Raw genomic sequence first — 21,068 nt, 5'->3', positions numbered from 1 at the left:
AAATGAAGCATTCATGATAGGCATCTTTCAACACGCATGCCACTTCATTTTCCAAGCAACATTAATGCTTAAATGGGAAGAAGCGCCACCACTTGCATTTTTGAAAAGACGTTAGCCCACTAAGTCATCATTCCAATCCACTAGAGATGATTTGCCTATCCGGATGGATCTCCTTATTTAATAGAAAAAACACATCCAGCAATGCTCGCACAAGCCAAAATAAACCTGCGGACTACTGGGTTAAGGCACGACATACTCAAAAATATGCGTGGCATCTGAGTATACTATTTTGCTTTTCAAGGCTCTGGACAAGACATACACAACCTTCAGGCTTGACTCCATCCACTTGTGTGAGTAATGAGAAAGGACAACCACATCGGAGATTGAGGGTGTTGGCTCTTAATTTGATTTTATTACTCAGAGCTAGAAATCAATTATAAATATGTCTTTTTAGACATTCTTTCGCACAAAAGTTAGCTCAACGGTGGAGTTTATTGAGTTATGGATACTCTCGTCAGGCTTACCAACAACAAGGCACAAGCACTTTTCTTGGCAACATTTCAAACTGGAGGTTTCAAGGAATGACGTGGTGGAGAAATCCGTTGATCACTACTATAATTAAATGGGTGCTCGGGGAGGATTTTTTTGATGACGTTGACAGATATCATGTCAACATCGATATCTGCTCCCACTTCATGGCTTCATTGTTGGATGCTGGGACAGGTGACTACCTAATGAAGGAGCTGACCAAGATGTTGTTCTCATCATAATATCTGGGCGGTCTTGAGGATGTCGCAGAATACTTCATCCCTTTTAGAGGTTTCCCTTGGCCTCGGACTTGCAGCATTTCATTGAACCCTAAGAGAGGAGGTGACTTGGTATCTGCTTATAGGTGGCTTAAAGAGTATGTCATTGTCCACTCATCACCTATGTGTAGAGTGTATTACGAAGTTCCTCCTCAGAGTCCATCTACTAGTGCCCGCTCTAGCCGGCACAACATGGTATACCAAGTTCCGCAACTACATCTTCCCTCAGATCCTGACGTCGCATATTCTTTCGAACCTGGTGCTTGTATCAATATTTCAGGAATCTGATAGTGACTCCAACCATGAGTGGATGGGAGATGATGATTATGAACATGATGACTTGGAGTTTCTCATGGATGAGGATGAGGATGAGGAAGACAATTGAAAGACTGCCACCATGCTACTAAGATCTGCAAGTTGTAAGCCTATTTGTGAATTTTATAAAGATACTGATATATATATATATAATATAACTAATCTTTTCTTATTTATGATGTATATTATGATTTATTTCTCATCCTTACAATGCATGAAGATAAATAATTAAATAAATAAGGCACACTAAAATACAATATTTACATTGGGGGCACTAAGCTTAATAGAAAGGTTTAAGATGAAACTCATTAACTAGAATTTTGAGAGATTCCCCTTGCATATTCTTGAGATTGAATGCATTATACCCCTTAGAATTCATGATGTGGAAGGTTCCCTCCTATAAACCATCAAACTTAGCATGTTGACCTAGCCTGATCGGCCTCTCGTTATATTTTAAAATAAGATTGACCAGTTTGAGCTCCAGATCATATTTCTTCTTGCTATCAAACCACCTCTAGATGGTCTATTGATGGTTCTGAAGAGACTCAGATGTCATCCACCTTTCTTCTTCTAGCTCCATAAGCTCTACCAACCTTACCTCCATGGGCTCATTTTTGGCCACCTCAATGGACTTGAGGAGCTGCAAAGCAGGGATCTCCAAAGACACAGGGAATAAGGCATCTTTGTCGTAGACCAGCTTGTATGCAGTGTTCTTTAAAATCTTCTTAGGCATGATATGGTCCACCCATAACGCATTTCTCAAGAGGTGATGCCACTCCCTTTTGTGTTTAGACCCCATTCTCTTAATGAGTCTTATCAGGTTCTTATTGGTAGATTCAGCTAGGCCATTTTCTTGAGGGTAATAATTCGAGGAAGTCTTCAGATATATGCCCTGGTGGAGATCAAATTGAGTTACACAGGAGCCCGTGAATGCACATGCATTATTCAATATTATGGTCTTTGGCAGACCATACCAGCATACTAGCTCCTCCAAAAATGCTAGTATTTTTGTTTCTGATGAATTCCTAAGGGGTACAACCTCGGACCATTTTGTGAAGTAGTCAGTGGCAGTAAGGATCAACTTGTTTCCAACTAAGCTAGGCAGATTAATCATCCCTATGAAATCTAGACCCCATTGAGCAAAGGGTTCTTCCACCATTATTGGCTTGAGCGGCATTATTTCCTTCAAGCACCTACCACTATAGTATTGACACTCCTTGCATTCTCTTACTAGAGCATGTGTGTCTTTAAACATCGAGGGCCAGAAATACCCAGCATGGGTAATCTTGATGATGGTGGTTTGCATTGAATAATGACCCTCTAAAAGGCCATGATGGAATTCGTGTAATATTTTACGGGCTTGGTCTTGGTTTATGCAGCAAAGTAGAATCCCGTCAAAATTCCTGTTAAAAAGAACTCCTTCAACAATGCGGAAACCACTATTCTGCATCCTATAGAATCTCCTCTTTTTAGGAGAGATATCTATTGGGAAGATTCAAGTCTCTATGAAGTGTCTTTGGCTCTCAATCCAACTTGCTTCCATTCGCTCAAAGGTGAACATTGCAACCCCCTTCGTAGTAGTTTCGACTTCTCGAGGGTCAGACTCTTGGGCTATATATTTGCAATGGCCTTTTCCATGGATTACCTTAGTGGGCCTAACATCAAATGTCACATTCTAAGATCTCGGTAATCTAGTTTTCCCTTTTCTCTCTAATGTTACCCTCCATTATATATTCCCTGATTGAAGGATGAGTGGCATACACAGTAGTCTTATTGCAGGCAATGAAATGCCTAAACTTTTTGAGGCCTTTAACAATGGCCAGTACTTGTTTTTCAAAAAAATTATATTTAGCCTTATACTCCTTTAGAGTTTTCAAATGAAAAGCTATGGGATGCTCACCCTTTTTGTCTGCATATTTTTGGGTTAGTAACACGACAATGCTATAATCCTTAGAGAAAACATACAATATGAAATCCTTAAACATATCAGGGTTTGAGAGTACTAGAGCGGAAGAGATGGCGTCTTTGATTTTTTTCAAATGCCTATTTTACTTCAAGAGTCCATTTAAAATGTATTTCCCTTTTAAGCATTAGCGGGATAGGCCTCACCATTCCAACAAAGTCTGAGATGAAATGGCTAACAGAGTTCACTTTGCCTAGGAAGGACTGAATGCCTTTCTTGTTGATGAGAAGTGGAAGCTCTTTTATTGCCTTCACTCAATCTGGATCAGTGGAGACTCCTTTTGACACTATGTGTCCTAATAATTTCCCTTGTGGGACCCCAAAGATGCATTTCTTTGGGTTCAATGAAATAACGAATTCCAAACACTTCTGGAAAAATAGCTCGAGATGATCAAAATGATCTTCTTTATGCTTTGAAAACACCGTCAATTCATCCAAGTAGATGAGGATGATTTTATTAATCACCTCCTTAAAAGTCAGATCCATAGCCCTCTAAAAAGTGGCACCTACGTTTCACAATCCAAATGATATTTTCTGGTAAGAAAATGTTCCCCATTTGGTTGTGAAGGTCGTCTTATGTTGGTCTTCTAGATTTACCAACACTTGGTTATAACCTGAGAACCCATCGAGAATAGAAAACATCTTTGACCTCGCCACAGTGCTTAACAACTATTCTATTGGTGGCAAAGGGTATTGGTCTTTTAGAGCGGCTTGGTTCAAGTCATGGAAGTCCACACAATGCCTGATATCCCCATTCTTCTTTTTGACTGGTACCAAATTTGATACCCATGTACTATGCTTGATAGGGTAGACAATGTTGGACTCTATCAATATCTTCAATTCTTGCACCATGAGAACCTCAATCTTTGGATTGATAGGTCTCTTCTTCTGTTGAACCATCTTGGCCCCATCGACAAGCTCAATGGTGTGCTGAATGATGCTAGAATTGTAACCTTTCAAATCCTCATATGACCATGCTATCACGCCCATGTATTCATCACAATATCGAGCCAACCTTTCTTAGTCTTATGGGGGAACATCCTTTTCGACCTTAAGTGTTCTCCCATTCCCTATTGCCATTGCGGCGTAGTCACCTTTATCGGTCGTGAGTTTTCGCTTGTCATTTTTAGTATCGTCATGGTCAAATAAATTCTCCAGGGTAATCAATACATTTGGGAGCTTGTTGGATTTCAATTGAATGATTTGATCCCCATAAGCCTCCCTTACTTTAGACTGCATTTGATCAGTAAACTCTACAGAGTTTTCAATGAACAAAGCAATTTGCTCATCACTCTCAAAAAATTTCCAATGGGTGTTATTGTCTAGAATAGCTGGTTGAATGATCACGCAGACCGCTTGGGGGTTGGCGAGCAAGTTCACAGCAGGGTTTAATTGCAACCCAATAGTGGCCATCCAATCAATAGATGCATTTGTCTTTCGAGGAATCCTCTGGATGTTGAAAGCATCAAAGCTTTCAATCAAATCCCATGTCCTGTGATGGTAGGACCTCATGCGGACGTGCTTGGAACTTGAGATTCCTCGGACCTAGTGTACTATCAACTCAAAATCACCCAAAACATTCAGTTGTTTTATGCCCATCCTTTGTGCTAAACTTAGGCCTTGGATCAACCCTTCATATTCCACTGCATTGTTTGAGCAAGCAAACTATAGGCGGAAAGATCTTCGGATTTGTTCACCCGAAGGCGAAGTAATGAAAATTCCAGTGCCTGAACCTACCTTCCATCTTGCACCATCAAAGTGCAAGGTCCAGAGCATAGAAGACAACTCTTCCTTGGTTTGGGGACCATTAGTTAGTTTTGGGATAATCTGATACTCATCAAAAATATAGTAGGTACCCAGACCTATGGCATGGTAATTGGAATATGGATCAAAATTTATGAATTCATTAAGAAAAACTTCTTGCTCTAGTGTAATATCCCTGATCACCTCTTCATCCTCTAGAAGTTATACCATTTTTCTCTCCTCATTAGAGATGGAGGTATGAGTAGGCTCAAAGTTGAGCATATCTTGATCAACTACATGCTCGATGTGTAGGGGTCCTAAAATAATTTTGAGCTTAGCACCATGCTAGGTCCAGAGGATGAGGTGGGATCAATCTAAAGATAGGTAACCTCTTATTTTTGTGGTAAAGTCTCGGGAGAGGCAGAGGCCGAAAACAGGTGGGATATCAATAACTACTACTTCTTGGGACACGATGACACTAGGACACATGAACAATGTCAGCGAAAGGATTTTAATAAGACCCATAGTTTGGACTCTATTTCCATCTAGTTGCATAACACCCCTACTTAGAGGCTTGTATTTGATGTTCAAAACCTCAGCAATTCGCTTAGGCATGACGGTAGTGCTATTACTGGAATCTATCATAGAATTATGTATTAGTTTGTCTCCTACTATGAGGGTTAAATAAAAAGGGTTTGGTTTAGGCTTACCTTCCACTTGGGATCTAGGTGGTATGACCTCATATGTCAACACCGCCGGTGAGCGTGATTGTGCTGCGGGGGTCGCAAATCTTTCTTCATTAGCCTGCAAAGAACTGGCAACATTCCTGTCAGCAGGTCTCGCCACTTCTAACAGTGCTTCTTTTAACTGATTCTTTTTCTCTGGGATGCTAAGGAGATCCCATAAGGAGATGTTAGTCGGGGTTTTCTTTAGCTACTCCACTACGTCCAATACTGATGGCACTAATGTTTTTACTTCTCTTAACTCATAGGGAATAAACTCCTTTCTCGAATATGTGGTAGCAACCACGGGTTGTAAAGGAAATTTATTTGAGATGAACCTCCCCTAAATTCCTATATTCTCTTGAATGGAACTTTATTTCTTTGGGTTCAATGAAATGCCGAATTCCAAACACTTCTACAAAACTAGCTCGAGATGATCAAAATGATCTTCTTTATGCTTTAAAAACACCATCAATTCATCCAAGTAGATGAGGATGATTTTATTAATCAGCTCCTTAAAAGGTAGATCCATAGCCCTCTAAAAAGTGGCACCTACGTTTGACAATCCAAATGACATTTTATGGTAAGCAAATGTTCCCCATTTGGTTGTGAAGGTTGTCTTATGTTGGTCTTCTGGATTTACCAACACTTGGTTATAACCTGAGAACCCATCGAGAATCAAAAACATCTTTGACCCTGCCACAATGCTTAACAACTGTTCTATTGGTGTCAAAGGGTATTGGTCTTTTATAGAGGCTTGGTTCAAGTCATGGAAGTCCACATAGAGTCAGATATCCCCATTCTTCTTTCTGACTAGTACCAAATTTGATACCCATGTACTATGCTTGATAGGGTAGACAATTTTGGACTCTATCAATATCTTCAGTTCTTGTGCCATGAGAACCTCAATATTTGGATTGATAGGTCTCTGCTTCTATTGAACCATCTTGGCCCCATTGGCAAGCTCAATGGTGTGCAAAATGATGCTAGAATTGTAACCTTTCAAATCCTCATATGACCATGCTATCATGCCCACGCATTCATCACAATATCGAGCCAACCTTTCTTAGTCTTATGGGGGAACATCCTTTCCAACCTTAAGTGTTCTCCCATTCCCTACTGACATTTTGACGTAGTCACCTTTATCGGTCGTGATTTTTTGCTTGTCATTTTTAGCATCATCATGGTCAAATAAATTCTCCAGGGTGATCAATCCATTTGGGAGCTTGTTGGATTTAAATTGAATGATTTGATCCCCATAAGCCTCCCTTACTTTAGACTGCATTTGATCAACAAACTCTTTGGAGTTTTGAATGAACAGAGCATATTTCTCATCACTCTCAAAAACTTTCCAATGGGTGTCATTGTCTAGAAAAGCTGGTTGAATGATCATGCAGACCGCTTGGGGGTTGGCGAGCAAGTCCACAACAGGGTTTAATTATGACCCAATAGTGGCCATCCGATCAGCGAATGTGTTTGTCTTTTGAGGAATCATCTGGATGTTGAAATCATCAAAGATTTTAATCAAATCCCATGTCCTATGATGGTAGGACCTCATGTGGACGTTCTTGGCACTTGGGATTCCTCAGACCTAGTGCACTATCAACTCAGAATCACCCAAAAATTTTAGTTTTTCTATGCCCATCCTTTGTGCTAAACTCGGGCCTTGGATCAACCCTTCATATTCCACTTCATTGTTGGAGCAAGCAAATTGCAGGCGGAATGATCTCATGATTTGTTCACCCAAAGGCAAAATAAGGAAAATTCCAATGCCTGAACCTACATTGCACCTTGCACCATCAAAGTGCAAGTTCCAGAGCATAGAAGACATCTCTTCCTTGGTTAGGGGACCATTAGTTAGTTTTTGGATAATCTGATACTTATCAAAAATACAGTAGGTACCGAGACCTGTGGCATGGTAATTTGAATATGGATTAGAATTTATGAATTCATTGAGAAAAACTTCTTGCTCTAGTGTAATATCCCCGATCACATCTTCATCCTCCAGAAGTTGTACCATTTTTCTCTCCTCATTAGAGATGGAGGTATGAGTAGGCTCAAAGTTGAGCATATCTTGATCAACTACATGCTCGGTGTGTAGTAGTTCTAAAAAAATTTTGAGCTTAGCACCATGCTAGGTCTGAAGGATGAGGTGGGACCAATCTAAAGATAGGTAACCTCCTATTTTGGCGGTAAAGTCTCGAGAGAGGTAGAGGCCGAAAACAGGTAGGATATCAATAACTACTACTTCTTGGGACACGGTGACACTAGGACACACGAACAATATTTGCAGAAGGATTTTAATAAGATCCACAATCAGGACTCTATTTCCATATAGTTGGATAACACCCCTACTTAGAGGTTCGTATTTGATGTTCAAAACCTTAGTAATTCGCTTACGCATGATGATAGTGCTAGCACCGAAATCTATTATAGAATTATGTATTAGCTTGTCTCCTAATATGAGGGTTAAATAAAAAGGGTTTGGTTTGGGCTTACCTTCTACTTGGGATCTAGGTGGTATGATCTCATTTGTCAACACCATCAGAGAGTGTGACTGTGTTGCAGGGTTCACAAGTCTTTATTCATTATCTTGCAAAGAATTGGTAACATTACTGTCAGCGGGTCTCTCCACTTCTAACAGAGCTTCTTTTAACTGATTCTTCTGCTTTGGGATGCTAAGGAGATCCCATAAGGAGACGTTAGTTGAGGTTTTCTTTAGCTGCTCCACCACGTCCAATACTGATGGCACTGATGTTTTTGTTTCTTTCTTCTTATAGGGAATAAACTCCTTTCTCAGATATGTGGTAGCAACTACGGGTATTAAAGGAACTTTATTTGAGATGAACCTCCCCTGTGTTCCTATATTATCTCTCGTAAAACATCTTTTTGACCAGAAGTAATCTAACTACACTTGAGGAGCCCTCGAGCTTGATGCAATTTCATCGTTTGTGATTATGACGTCCTCATCCTCCATCCAAGAGAATAAAACATGGTCTAGAGCTATCTCCATTTCCTTCTCTATTGACATACCCTGCATTTGTGCGATGAGAGCCTCATTGTCCATGCCAGGGGAAGCATAAACCGAATCATCCGAGGCAACACCTTGACTTCGTTGATCTACAATTTTTTGTTGCAAAATGCCTTTCAGACAATTTCTTGGGGTGTGGGAATTGGTACATAGGAAACACCAAGAATTGGTTTCATCTGCTAGAATATTTTATCCTACTATCAACTCTTTATTGGTGCTGGGATAGATAGTTTGCAAAGGTTTGGGCATTGGAATTATCTGGCGATTTGACTGACTTGAGGAAGCTCAGTTATTCGCCTATTGGTTTTGCTAATATGTGGGTCTATTCCCTTGGAAATTTTGTTGGAAGGGAGGTCTAGTAGGGGGGATTTGGGATCTTTCAAATTAATGATTTCATTTGAGAAAGATCTCAACAAATTTTTCATATCATTGACTTCCATAGCTAGAGATGAGGGGGAAGACGTACTTGCTTGTTTGGATCCAGGATACACATACATAGATTGGGGTGCAGATGTGCTAGGCATGGTTGGTTCGGGAACTTGATTTGATAACTCAGGGAAGACCGGCATGAGTGGTCATTATGCAAGATTTCTAGCATCAATTAAATTGTTTTGTGCTCAGACCACCAAGTCATACGCATCCGAGAGAGTATTTCCTCCGAGAGATTGGATCATCATGGATATATCTAAATTTAAGGCTTTCAGATAAAAAACAAATGCCATATCTACAGAAGGATGAGAAGACAATGATATCCTCTTCCAGGTCCTTTGAAACTTCATATTGAATTCTATCACCTCTTCCTAAGGAGCCCTTTTGATGGTCATCAATTGCTACATTAGAGATGATCTATCAGCCTTGTCAAAAAAAATCTCTCAAAGAAGTGGTCACCTAGCTGGTCCCAATCAGTTATAGAGTTTGGACCAAGAATTATATACCAATCTAAAGCTCTTCGTTTGAATGAAGTTTCAAGCAATCTAAGAGATAAATTCTACTGTGTAATGTTATGGACAGTGCAGAGATCAGCCACATCTTGGAGGTGTTCCCCGGGTGTCTTGGAACATTCTCTAGTGAATTTAAGGACAACTTTTAGCATGGAGGTAGGAATTGGCCCCCATACTGCAAGTGGAATGGGAGGAATGAGAGGGCTATCGCTATTCCAAGTCATAAAGTTTATAAGAGGAACTTGAGCTGTTACTACGAGAACAGGTACCGCAGGGATAATAGGTGGATTTTGAGAAGAAGTAGTTATGGGCGAATGGACACTTACTAGGGGTGGGAGAAGAAAATTAGGATTTAAAGTTGTTTGACTCCTATTAACAAGTCTATGACTCATAAACTTGCTTAGGCTTGTTCAAAATTTGGGTCCCACGGGGCGTGCCAGAAAAAGAACTATTGACTCTTAATTTTACATTAAACACTAACAACCTTATGGGAAATTCAGTGATGGGGGACCTTTTCCGCAAGACTCACTAAATAACCTCCAGGTTTGAGAAGCTGAATCTTCATATAATTGGGGAAGAAAAGGGGAAGAGGAAAACTTAAAAAGCTACACTACTTAAGCGATACGCCAGAATATTTTTGGAACACTAATAGCATATAAAACCTAGGTACATGTAGTTTTAAAGCTCATTCAACAATCTACATGCTCAGCATCATTAGAAAAGAAGATCAAACTACACTTCATTCAACATAATATGACACTCACCATTCATCTAACAAATAACTGTTAGGATTCCCAAAGATACTAAGAGGGGGGGGGGTGAATCAGTATCTAACCAGTATATGAATTTACTTGATTTAAAACATGTAAAGCATATCAATACTGTGTACCGATAAACCAAAAATAATGTAGTCAACAAGAATAATAACAACCACATGAAAAGCACACCATAACACAATAGTTTAGCGAGGAAACCGGTGTGGGAAAAACCTCGATGGGATTTGTGACCCACAATATTCACTTACTGGCCAATAAGGGAATATTAATGTTTTACAAGAGGGGCCTACACATGCAGGAAGACCAAGTGCCTAGAGCTCACTACTCAATTACAAAATGGGAAGTCACACTGACTTACAAAATGAATTATACAAATCCAATGTCTTTAACTGCCTCAAAATAGCATCTGTTATGCCAGATCTAGTACCGGTTTTAGCTCCGCTTCATAGATAAGCCGTTAACCTATAATTCACATATTAGGTCTACATAAATTCTCCTATCACCTTGTTTTTAAATATTCTACAATGATATCATACATATATGAGTCATATTACAACTTTCCATGTTGGCTTACAATTATTTTATAATTAATTACAAAATATATTATCAACAAAATTCCTGTCGGCTAGGGTGTCGGTATCCTTCCTTTCACTGTCGGTGTTCTCTGTGCCGGTGTAGAGTTTGTTGTTGTCGGTGCTGGTATATTTGACTTGCCAGTATCATATGATTTCAAGGTTGCCATCAATGACAAAACCTTCAATCACCTACAATTTCTCATTGGAGTGTGCATTTTCCAACAATCTCCCCCTTTGGCATTGATGGCAACACTCATGAGAAAAATCCCAAAAAAGTGTCATCCAAAAAGAATCTGCTAGATTTGTCTTACCAAAAATGTGTGCTCCCCCTGAGCTGATGGTGTCATCTACTGACCATTTTTCTCATTGCCTCTACTCCCCCTTTTGACATCAATGACAAAGGTTGTCATTCGCTGTCAGTGGAGTCCTGCCTGAATTCTTGTAACCGATTGGTTACAATGTGAAAAATGTTTGTCAAAATTAAATTTATGTTGTTGCTGAATGTTTTACTATCTTTTATAGCCTCATGGGTTCTTTGCACTGTACCGGTGAGTATGTGCATTTTCTCTTCCGGTGTCTTTAGTCTGGGAACCAGAGCCTCAGATATTTCTTTTCTCAAAGAAATAAGATATTCTAGTCTTGGACCAAGTTTGCATTTTAAGTCCCTTGCCTTGTCCTTTATTCTTTGTTTTTCATTTTCCAGTTTCTTGATTTTCTCTTCCTGCACTGCAATTTTCTTCTCTAATTCCAAAAATGAGTCTGATGTTCCAATAAGATTATCAACAATATTATTAATCTTATCCTGTGCTTTTCCAATTTCTTTGTCAAGATCCTCTGTTAATATATCTGTTTTACATGTATCCTTGTACAGTTTCTTAAAGTCAAAAATGATTTCATTGAGTTCCAGTAAAAGTGTATCCATTTCCTCTTTGTTCTTATTTAAAATTTCCATAAAGAATTTCTCTTTCTCTTTTATCATCCTATCCTTAAATGTATCCCATTTATTTTGTCCAGTGTTATTAGGTTGTCGGTTATATACTTAGACAATGTGTCTAATTGGCTCAAAGAATCTTTGTTGTCTATGTTACACTTTGGAGCTATCATCTTCAAAATTGGTAAAGTGTCATCTATAGCCTTATAGGCTTGTGCATTGCATTTTTTTATTTTCTTTATTTAATCCAATAAGACCTCAGTTACATTAGTAGGCCTGAATTCTGTCATGGTTGTACCAGATGTTTGTCCAATAGTTTTTATAATTTGTAATCCGCTGGTTGTAGTTATAGCTTTGCTTTCCTCTTTCTCTGGAGGATCTGTTTGAGTTTATATTTCCATTACCAAGGGCTTGGGTTTTTCAGGTGTAGTCGGTGGTACATTTGGAGTAAGTACCTGTCAAGGAGCCTGTTGCTCTACCTGTTTCTCTGTGTTGTCCACTGCCGGTTTTTCCTTGTTTACCTCTGTACTGTCTAGTGCCGGTAACTCAGTTGGTTTCTCTGTTTCAGTATGTGTCGGTGTCCCAGTGGATGCATCAGTATGCCCATCTATGGTCTTTTCCATTCCAGTGTCCGGGGGTTCACTTGACCCTCCAGTTTGTTTTAGTTCCCTAATTTCAATGCTACTTACTATAATATTTCCTACCAATGGCTCAGTTGCCACATTTGATTTCTCTGTTGATTCCTTATCCACCACAATATTGACTTCCTGAGTGTCAATGTTCATTGCATATAACACCTCAGAGTCAGGATTTGTATCCTCATGTGGTGTGTCCATACTCTCAGATGCCGGTTGATTGTCAGTAGTGTCTATCGGTGGAGTATCTAAAGGTGGTGGGGGTAAGTTGTTTGTTATCTTTATACTGAGAGGTCCACCTACCTTACCTTTTCCTTTGTCTCTATCCTTTTGATATTCCTTGAAGGTTTTAGGTCTTTGATACTCTTCCTATTTCTCTTTTTCTACTAGGAATATGTCCCATGCATCTGTTATTTCTTTTGTTACCTGATTCACTCTTCCTGCCATTAGTGCTACATGTCGGTGAGTAGTTGAGAATACTGACTAGTTAGCCTCAGAGATTAATTGATCTATCTCATCAGGTGAGTTAACATGGTGCACCGCAAGTAGTTTTTCAATCTTTATCTTCTTATCCAGCTCAATAATAGCTACTCTTCTAGCTTCTAGTCTATTATATAGATCTGCTGGTATTTGATCAACAACTTGCATAAAAAATTTCTTGAAAATATCTAAGTGTAATATTACACTGTTCTCTACTTTCTCTTTGTCATCAACGGATAGTGTGTCATATAATTTTCTGATGTTCTTCAACTTTCCATCCTCTGTAATTTCACTAAGAAGTTTATCAATGGGTGCAATAGTTTGTTGTGTCTTTTTCTGGGGAGTCATCTTCTTCTTCTTTGGAGTTAATTTCTTTGCTGGGGACCTCACTGCTTGTTGCTTCTTTCTTGTCCTCTTTGGTGTAGGAGAAGGTGCCGGTGAAGGTTTTCTTTTCCTTTCAACTCTCTTGAATACTACAGGTATGTCACTTTCTGAAGAAGTTCCAACTGGTGAAATATGAGTTTCCGGTTGAAGTGCTTCCAACTCACTTTTAGTTATACCGGTTTGTTTTAGCACATCTTCCTTAATAGCTTTTTCCTTTCGTGTTCCTTTTCTAACAGTTGCCTCAACCTTCTTAACTCTTTTCCTTGATTTAATTTGGCTTTCTATAGTTTCAACACTACCAAATACTTTTTCTTCAGGTTCCTTAGGAGCTTCTAGGAGGGCTTTTGCATAAGTTTCTATTATGTTGTCATCAGTTTCATACCCCATTTCAGTAAACCAGATGGTTCTAGGGATAACTACCTCCATCCAAATTTCATCTTTCTTTATCACAAAATAGATTTCCTTTTGGTACTTATCCACAATAGCTTGTGATAACCTTACTCTTGTTTTCATTTGAGCCTTTAGTGCTTGAAAGTGCTCATTTATGTTTTTCTCCCGGTTCTCTCCCATATTGTTTAGCAATTCTGATAGTTGTTTTCCTACTGGTATATCAAATACAAAGTCTTTAGCACCAATACCGGGTACTTGTTTGGTTATGTATAGCATCAGACAAACAAGTAGGTTTCCAAATCTGAATGTACCTTTCTTATCCTTTTTTATCTTTCCTAGATTGTCAATTAGCTCATCTTTAAGCCATTCACATATGTCTATCCTTGCATTATCATTTACCATATCATAGGCACTCTTAATACATAGGATAGAAACTGAGTTTAACCTATTTGCATGTGTAGCCCTGTAACCTAAGATCATACGATAAATCTGATATTTGTATCCTTAACATCGTTTACCCTCAGTGATCTCTTATCAAATGTTGCACTAGTTAGGCTTGTCACTAGATCATTGGAGACCTTCTTATTTTTGTCAAGTCTGTTGCCGGTGGAGGGTAACCCTATTACTGCCCTTACCGCTTCTTTTGTGATCTTGTGAATAGAGTCTAACCAGAAAAATTCACCATGTACCCTGCTTAACACAATTCTTATGATATCCTTGGGGAAATCCGGTATACTAAGAATTGCAGTGAAACCTAGGGTTTCCACTATCTTGTGTTCAGGCTTGACATTTCCGGATTCATCGCAGATTTCAGTTTTATACATATTTTTAATCTCATCATCACCTAGTTCATCAATATGATAATGTGTATACATTCTAGGGCCTTCAACATATACTACTCTTTTAGGGATTTGAGAGAATGCACCTATGCTATCATCTTTCTTAGCAATTTTGGGAACCAGCTGAAAAACGGGTCTAGGTCGCTTAACAATTTCAACAACAGTAGGGTTCGCAATAAATTTAGGAGTGGATGAAGATGCCATAGCTATAAATACCTTGTTCTACCTTAAGGATGAATGATTTGATAGATTGCTTCGCTTCTTCGCTTGGAATACCTTCGCTCGGGAACTTTTGCACTCTCGAAGATTTGAATGCTCGATGAATGAAAAATGGAGTCAAAGTACTTGCTTTATAATGTTATTTTCACCAACCACCACAATTAATGCATGTCGGTTAAGTTACAACTTAACATATCTGCCAGTATAGAAGTAATTTCAACTTCTCACCATCAACCGAGGGAATAATAGCATGTTTTTCAATTTGTTGCTAAACCCTCAAAGGAATTTTCTTTAGTTGGATGAAGAGTCTCCTGTCGATGGAGTGTTACTCTGTTCTGCCGATGGAGGAGTATTCCCATCAACATTTTGATCTGACTTTCTGATTCATTGTTTTGAGAATTCTTGCTTTACCTCTTCAACCTTTTCTTTACCTTTCAAACTAGCACCATTATTATTTGCCGATGGTGCCTTACTTCTACAAAATTTTGCAATATGTCCAATCTTGTTACAAGCATAACAAGTCACATTGTTTTTCTGAATAGCTTTCCCATATCCTATGCCGGTTTGTGTTCTGCATTGATTAGATAAATGTCCAAATCTCCCACAAACATAACATCTTACATTCATTTTGCAATTTTCAAAATTATGACCAATTTTGTTGCATTTAGAACATTGACCGGTGGGTGTATTTTGTTGCAATTTTCAGAATTATGACCAATTTTATTGCCATTAAATTTATAAGCATTTGGTTTCCTTACTGGTTTTCTATGATCATGTGTGTTTGCTGTATCGGAGCTTTCACCAACTTCAAAGCCAAGGCCATTAGTGTCACCATTAGGTTTCTAATTCTTTAGCATGTCGCCAAGTTCTTCTGAGCTTTTCTTGAATTTCTCCTTGTGTTGATTTGCAGCAGCCAGTTCTCTTTCCAAGATTCCTTTCTGTCTCATGAGTTCATTTGAGTCATTTTGTGTATGCATCAGATCTGTCTTCAACATATCATTTTCATGACTAAGTCTTGTATTTGCATTTTCAGTATCATCTAGTCTTCTAGTCAATTCTTCATCATTTTTATTCCTATCTTCAATTTATTTGCAAAATCTCATAGTCATATCCTACATCTCATTCTTTGTAGTACTGCTTTCTTATCTTAGTTTGTTTATCAGATCATTAAGAGTTTCCTTTTCATCATTCTCATTCTGCATCTTTTCACAAAGTTCTCTTCTCTTATTTCTTGCAATGGTAAGATTTTCTTGAAGTGCTTGAATAATATCTCGAGCAGCCTTTAGATCATCTTCAAGTTTGATATTTTTCAATTTTTCTGTATCATAGTCTAAAAGAGCCATTTCCAATTGTTTCTTCAAGTTTTCCATCTTTACCAATGTCAAGATCTTCTTCAAGTTGTTAGCCTTCTAAAAATAGAGGACAAGGCTCTGATACCAATTGTTAGGATTCCCAAAGATACTAAGAGGGGGGGGTGAATCAATATCTAACCGGTATATGAATTTACTTGATTTAAAACATGTAAAGCATATCAATAATATGTACTGGTAAACCAAAAATAATGCAGTAAACAAGAATAATAACAACCACATGAAAAGCACACCATAACATAATAGTTTAGCGAGGAAACCCGATGTGGGAAAAACCTCGGTGGGATTTGTGACCCACAATATTCACTTACTGGCCAATAAGGGAATATTACTGTTTTACAAGAGGGGCCTGCACATGCAAGAAGGCCAAGTGCCTAGAGCTCATTGCTCAATTACAAAATGGGAAGTCACACTGACTTACAAAATGGATTATACAAATCCAATGTCTTGTACTGCCTCAAAATAGCATCTGCTATGCCAGATCCAATACTGGTTTTAGCTCTGCCTCATACATAAGCCCTTAACCTATAATTCACATATTAGGTATACATAAATTCTCCTATCACCTTGTTTTTAAATGTTCTACAATGATCTCATACATATATGAGCCATATTACAACTTTCCATGTCAACTTACAATGATTTTATAATTAATTACAAAATATATTATCAACAAAATTCTTGTTGGCCAGGGTGCCGGTATCCTTCCTTTCACTGCCAGTGTTCTATGTGCCAGTGTAGAGTTTGTTGTTGCCGGTGCCGGTATATTTGACTTGCTGGTATCATATGATTGCAAGGTTACCATCAATGACAAAACCTTCAATCACCTACAATTTCTCATTGGAGTGTGCATTTGCCAACAATAACAAGTCCTAAAACATAGTTTAATTTGTAGAGTCTCACAACATTTATCATAGAAGTTATTGAATCTAAATATAGCACATAAGTCAATTTACTAAGCTTCAAATTAAATAACCATAAAGGTCATACGCACAATATGATATGTCTATCATTCAACTAATTTAATTAACATAAAGGCTTTTCAATGAACCAAAGTCTAATCCGTTCTCCCGAAAGTTTGAACCCCTTAAAAAGAAGAAAAGAAGGCCTATATAGAGCCCTCCACCCTCAACAAATAGCACAAAAGCATCAGAAAAATCCTAGCAACCACTTCTGATCAAGAATATCCCAGCATGGCACTCCATGAGATGCTACCCAGTGAAAAATGACCTTTAATGTTGTTACTCAAACTGCATCATGGCGACCCCTGCACCTACCAAACAAGAAAATTATGGTGCAAATAACATTCTGATTCACAAACCATCAAAGTATACAAATGGCAACTCGGGGGAGACCCAATGTCAAATGTAAAAAGAGAACTAGAACATGCAACGCAAGGGCACCAAGTATCGTTGCCAACACACGAAAGATGGTGGGGACAGGAAACATACACCAAAGAAAAGACTTGTGTCACATGGCAGCTCTGCGTCCTCTCAACATCGGGCAAGAAGAGTGATCCGCTTAGAGAAACAACGAGACACCACTTGGCACTCGCGTGAGCGAGCCAAAAATTAAAGGAAGGGGCCAAAAATTTACCAAAATATCGCACACAGACCACTTCGAAAGAATATTAACATTATGTTGTTAGATTCAATGATAGTCCCAAAGACACAGAGAGGGGGGGGTGAATCAGTGTCTAACCGGTAAACAGAATATTTAAAATTATTGATAAGTTTTCAATGTAAAACAGTGTACCGGTAAACTAGAATTAATGCAATAAACAGAAATAGCAAAGACATCATAGCAACACACCATAACACAAGATGTTTAACGAGGAAACCCGGTGTGGGAAAAACCTCCGTGGGATTTGTGACACACAATATTTACTCACTCACCAATGAATAAATACTACTTACAATAGGAGCCTCCACATGCAGGGAGGCCAACTGCCTAGAGCTCACTGCTCATGAAGAGTCTCACTGACTACAAAAATGGATTAATAAATCCAATACAATGTACTACTCAAACAACATCTCCAATGCCAGGTTCAGTACCAGTTTAAGCTCAGATAGAAACCTTAACCAAAAATATTCACTGTCACTAAATCACCTTATACAATATTCGCATATCCATATAATATCCTATTTCCCTTATACAATATTCGCATATCCATATAATATCCTATTGCAATCATCTACCATATTCTCTACTCCATCCTCTATGTCAAAATGACCTATAAGATCTCATACATATATGAGTCTTTTACAATATACCATGTCGGCTTACAAAAGATAATTATATTAAAATAAAAAAAAGTTCATCCCATGTCAGTTGGAGTGTTGGTATGCATTGTTGTCGATGTTATATGAATGTCAGTGAAGTGCCTGCTGGTTCTGGTGTCTGTCGGTGTATAATGTATGTGATGTCAGGCTTGTAGAAACCCATTGCCGGTGGGTTGCCAGTTGGTTGCCATCAATGACAACATCAACTATTCTCATAAGAGTGTAGAATGTCAACAATATCCCCTTTTGGCATTGATGGCAACACTCATGAGAAAAATCCAAAACTATAATCCAAAAGGATGTGCTCCCCCTGAGCAAGTGATCTCCTCTGTATAAGCATTTTTCTCTCCACTACTCCCCCTTTGACATCAATGACAAAGGATGTCATAAATAATCAAAAGAGTGCAAAAAAATGCTACCTCAGGGTCTGCAACCGGTTGGTTACAATCTGAAAGATGTCTGCCAAAACCAAATTCAAACTTTGCATAAACTTGTTGCTATCATTTAGAGTTACCTCTATTTGTTGGATCATACCGGTGAGATAGTGCATTTGCTGCTCCAATGATCGCTCTCCTTGAACTATTGCCTTAGACAATTCAACTCTCTAAGTAATCAGATTATCCAACCTCAGACCAAGTTTATCCTTTAGTTCCCGTACATTAGACCTTATTCTTGCCTTCTCTTTCTCAAGTTTCTCCAACTTTTCCTAAAAAATTGCCATTTCCTACTCAAAAATTGATATGAGTCCGAATGAACCTATCATGTTGTCCACAATGTCATCAATTTCTTTCTGTGTCTTTTTAATTTCTTCATCAATGTCCTCTGTCAAGCAATGTGGCTTACATGCTTCTCTATACAACTCCTTATACTCCAAAATTGTAGAATTGAGTAGCAATAAAAATGTATTTACATGATCGGTACATTTTTTTATTGTGTTTTCAAAGAATGTATTTTTCTCCTTGTCAACTCTCTCCTTAATGATATTCCCATTCACCTTGTCTATAGTTATAATATTATCATAAATGAATTTGAATAATGTATCCAATTTACCAATAGAATCCTTAATGTGATCTGTTTGACATGTAGGTGCAATCATCTTCAGAGTGGGTAATGTGCTATCAATTGCCTTAAAAACCAATGCATTGCAATCAATTATCCTCTTTATAGAATCCAAAAGTACCTCTGTGATATTAGTAGGTCTGAATTCACCTGTAGATGTACTCAGTTCAGTTGTAGATTGCATCTCAACAGATGTCTGACCAATCACCTTCACTATATCCTCTTTGCTTCCATTAAATGTATCCATTTTGCTTTTATTTTCCTCTAGTGGATCTGTCTATGTTTGCATCTCAACCTTTAATGGTTTCTCAGATTGTTTCAATGTCTATGTAATTGTCAGTTTCTCATTCTCAACATGAACCTCTGTCTCTATTAGTTTCTCTGAAAGTTCAACTATCAGATTCTCAGTCTCCAGTGGCCCTGTGCTAGTACCTTTGTCTTCTGTAGTTTTTTTTGTCTCTGTCAGTTGCTCTGTTTGGGTTGGCATCTCAGTTTCCTAAGATTCAACTGTTTGTGTCGATTCCACTGAAATCTTGCTATTATCAACACTATCTACCTTAACCTCTGAATTATCTTTATCCACAACAATGTTTACCTCTTCAGTATCCACATTCATTGTAAAGAGTATCTCAGACTTTGGATTAGTATTATCATGTGTTATACCTTCATTATCAGTAACCGGTGGATCTTCTGAGTGTATTGGTGGTGTATCCAAAGGAAGCGGTGGAAGGTTATCTGTAACATTTATGTTTGGAATACCACCAATTTTACCTTTTCCCTTGTCTTTCTTGTGAGAGTTGAGAAATACAACACCACAGGAGCCCAAAACTAGGCAAGTTTTATATGACCATAGGGGTTTTTAGGCCTTCTGAGCACGATGGTGCAGTCCGTTTAGGCCCAAAGTGCTCTGAAAAAAGGCCTATACCTAGGTGCATAAAAAAACTTTCTGAAAGCCCAGATCTACTTCCAATGCAAAAATTCTCAAAAGCAAGAAAGGTAGCTGTAGATGTGAAGCTCTGATACCATGTGAGAGTTGAGAAATACAACACCACAGGAGCCCAAAATATCTTTGCAAGCTAAATAACCTATTACAAGGAGAAGCAAAGAAGCAAATAACAGATAAAACAAATACACATAAAATATGCTCAAAAGATGAGAGCTCAATATTCACAAAATGTGTAATCTGATAATCCTTACAATACAATGAAAAGAACTCAACCTTTAATAGGTCAAGAAACCCTAAAAAAGAAAACCCTAGGCTTGCACATAATAATTAATAAAAGAAATAATTATTATGCACCTAATGTTAGCTTAAGTATAAAAGAGATAAAGGGGAACTTAATTAATTAAACAAATATCGTTTAATTAATCAAGTAAAGACCTGATTACTCTAACATTTATGATATACCTTGAGTGTCTTCTCCATTTTTGGTCTACTTCTTTCCTCTTTCTTGTCCTTCCCCATAAAGAATATGTCCCATTTATCTCTATTCCCATCAACAATCTCCTTAACTCTTCCAGCCATCAGGCTTACTTGCCGGTGTCCACTAATAAATACTGATCGGTTAGCTTCAGAGATAAGTTCATCAATTTCTTCCTTAAATTTAT

General features: G+C 38.2%; 1 protein-coding gene across 1 annotated transcript; it reads right to left on the bottom strand.

Annotated features, from left to right (window-relative positions):
• Nucleotides 1–1,644: 1,644 nt before the first annotated feature.
• LOC131046125 (uncharacterized) lies at nucleotides 1,645–2,298 on the bottom strand. The gene has a single exon (XM_057979790.1). It carries the CDS (start codon nucleotides 2,296–2,298, stop codon nucleotides 1,645–1,647), a length of 654 nt encoding a protein of 217 aa, XP_057835773.1.
• Nucleotides 2,299–21,068: the final 18,770 nt, after the last annotated feature.

Source organism: Cryptomeria japonica, chromosome 4 (genome assembly GCF_030272615.1).
Source record: "Cryptomeria japonica chromosome 4, Sugi_1.0, whole genome shotgun sequence".
Classification (NCBI taxonomy): Eukaryota; Viridiplantae; Streptophyta; class Pinopsida; order Cupressales; family Cupressaceae; genus Cryptomeria; species Cryptomeria japonica.
The sequence above is the reverse complement of the archived record's forward strand: the minus strand, read 5'-3'. Positions and strand labels throughout refer to the sequence as shown.

Excerpts from the sequence above, each read along its gene's own strand:
- LOC131046125 (XM_057979790.1), bottom strand. The coding sequence starts at position 2,298 with ATGCCGCTCAAGCCAATAATGGTGGAAGAACCCTTTGCTCAATGGGGT.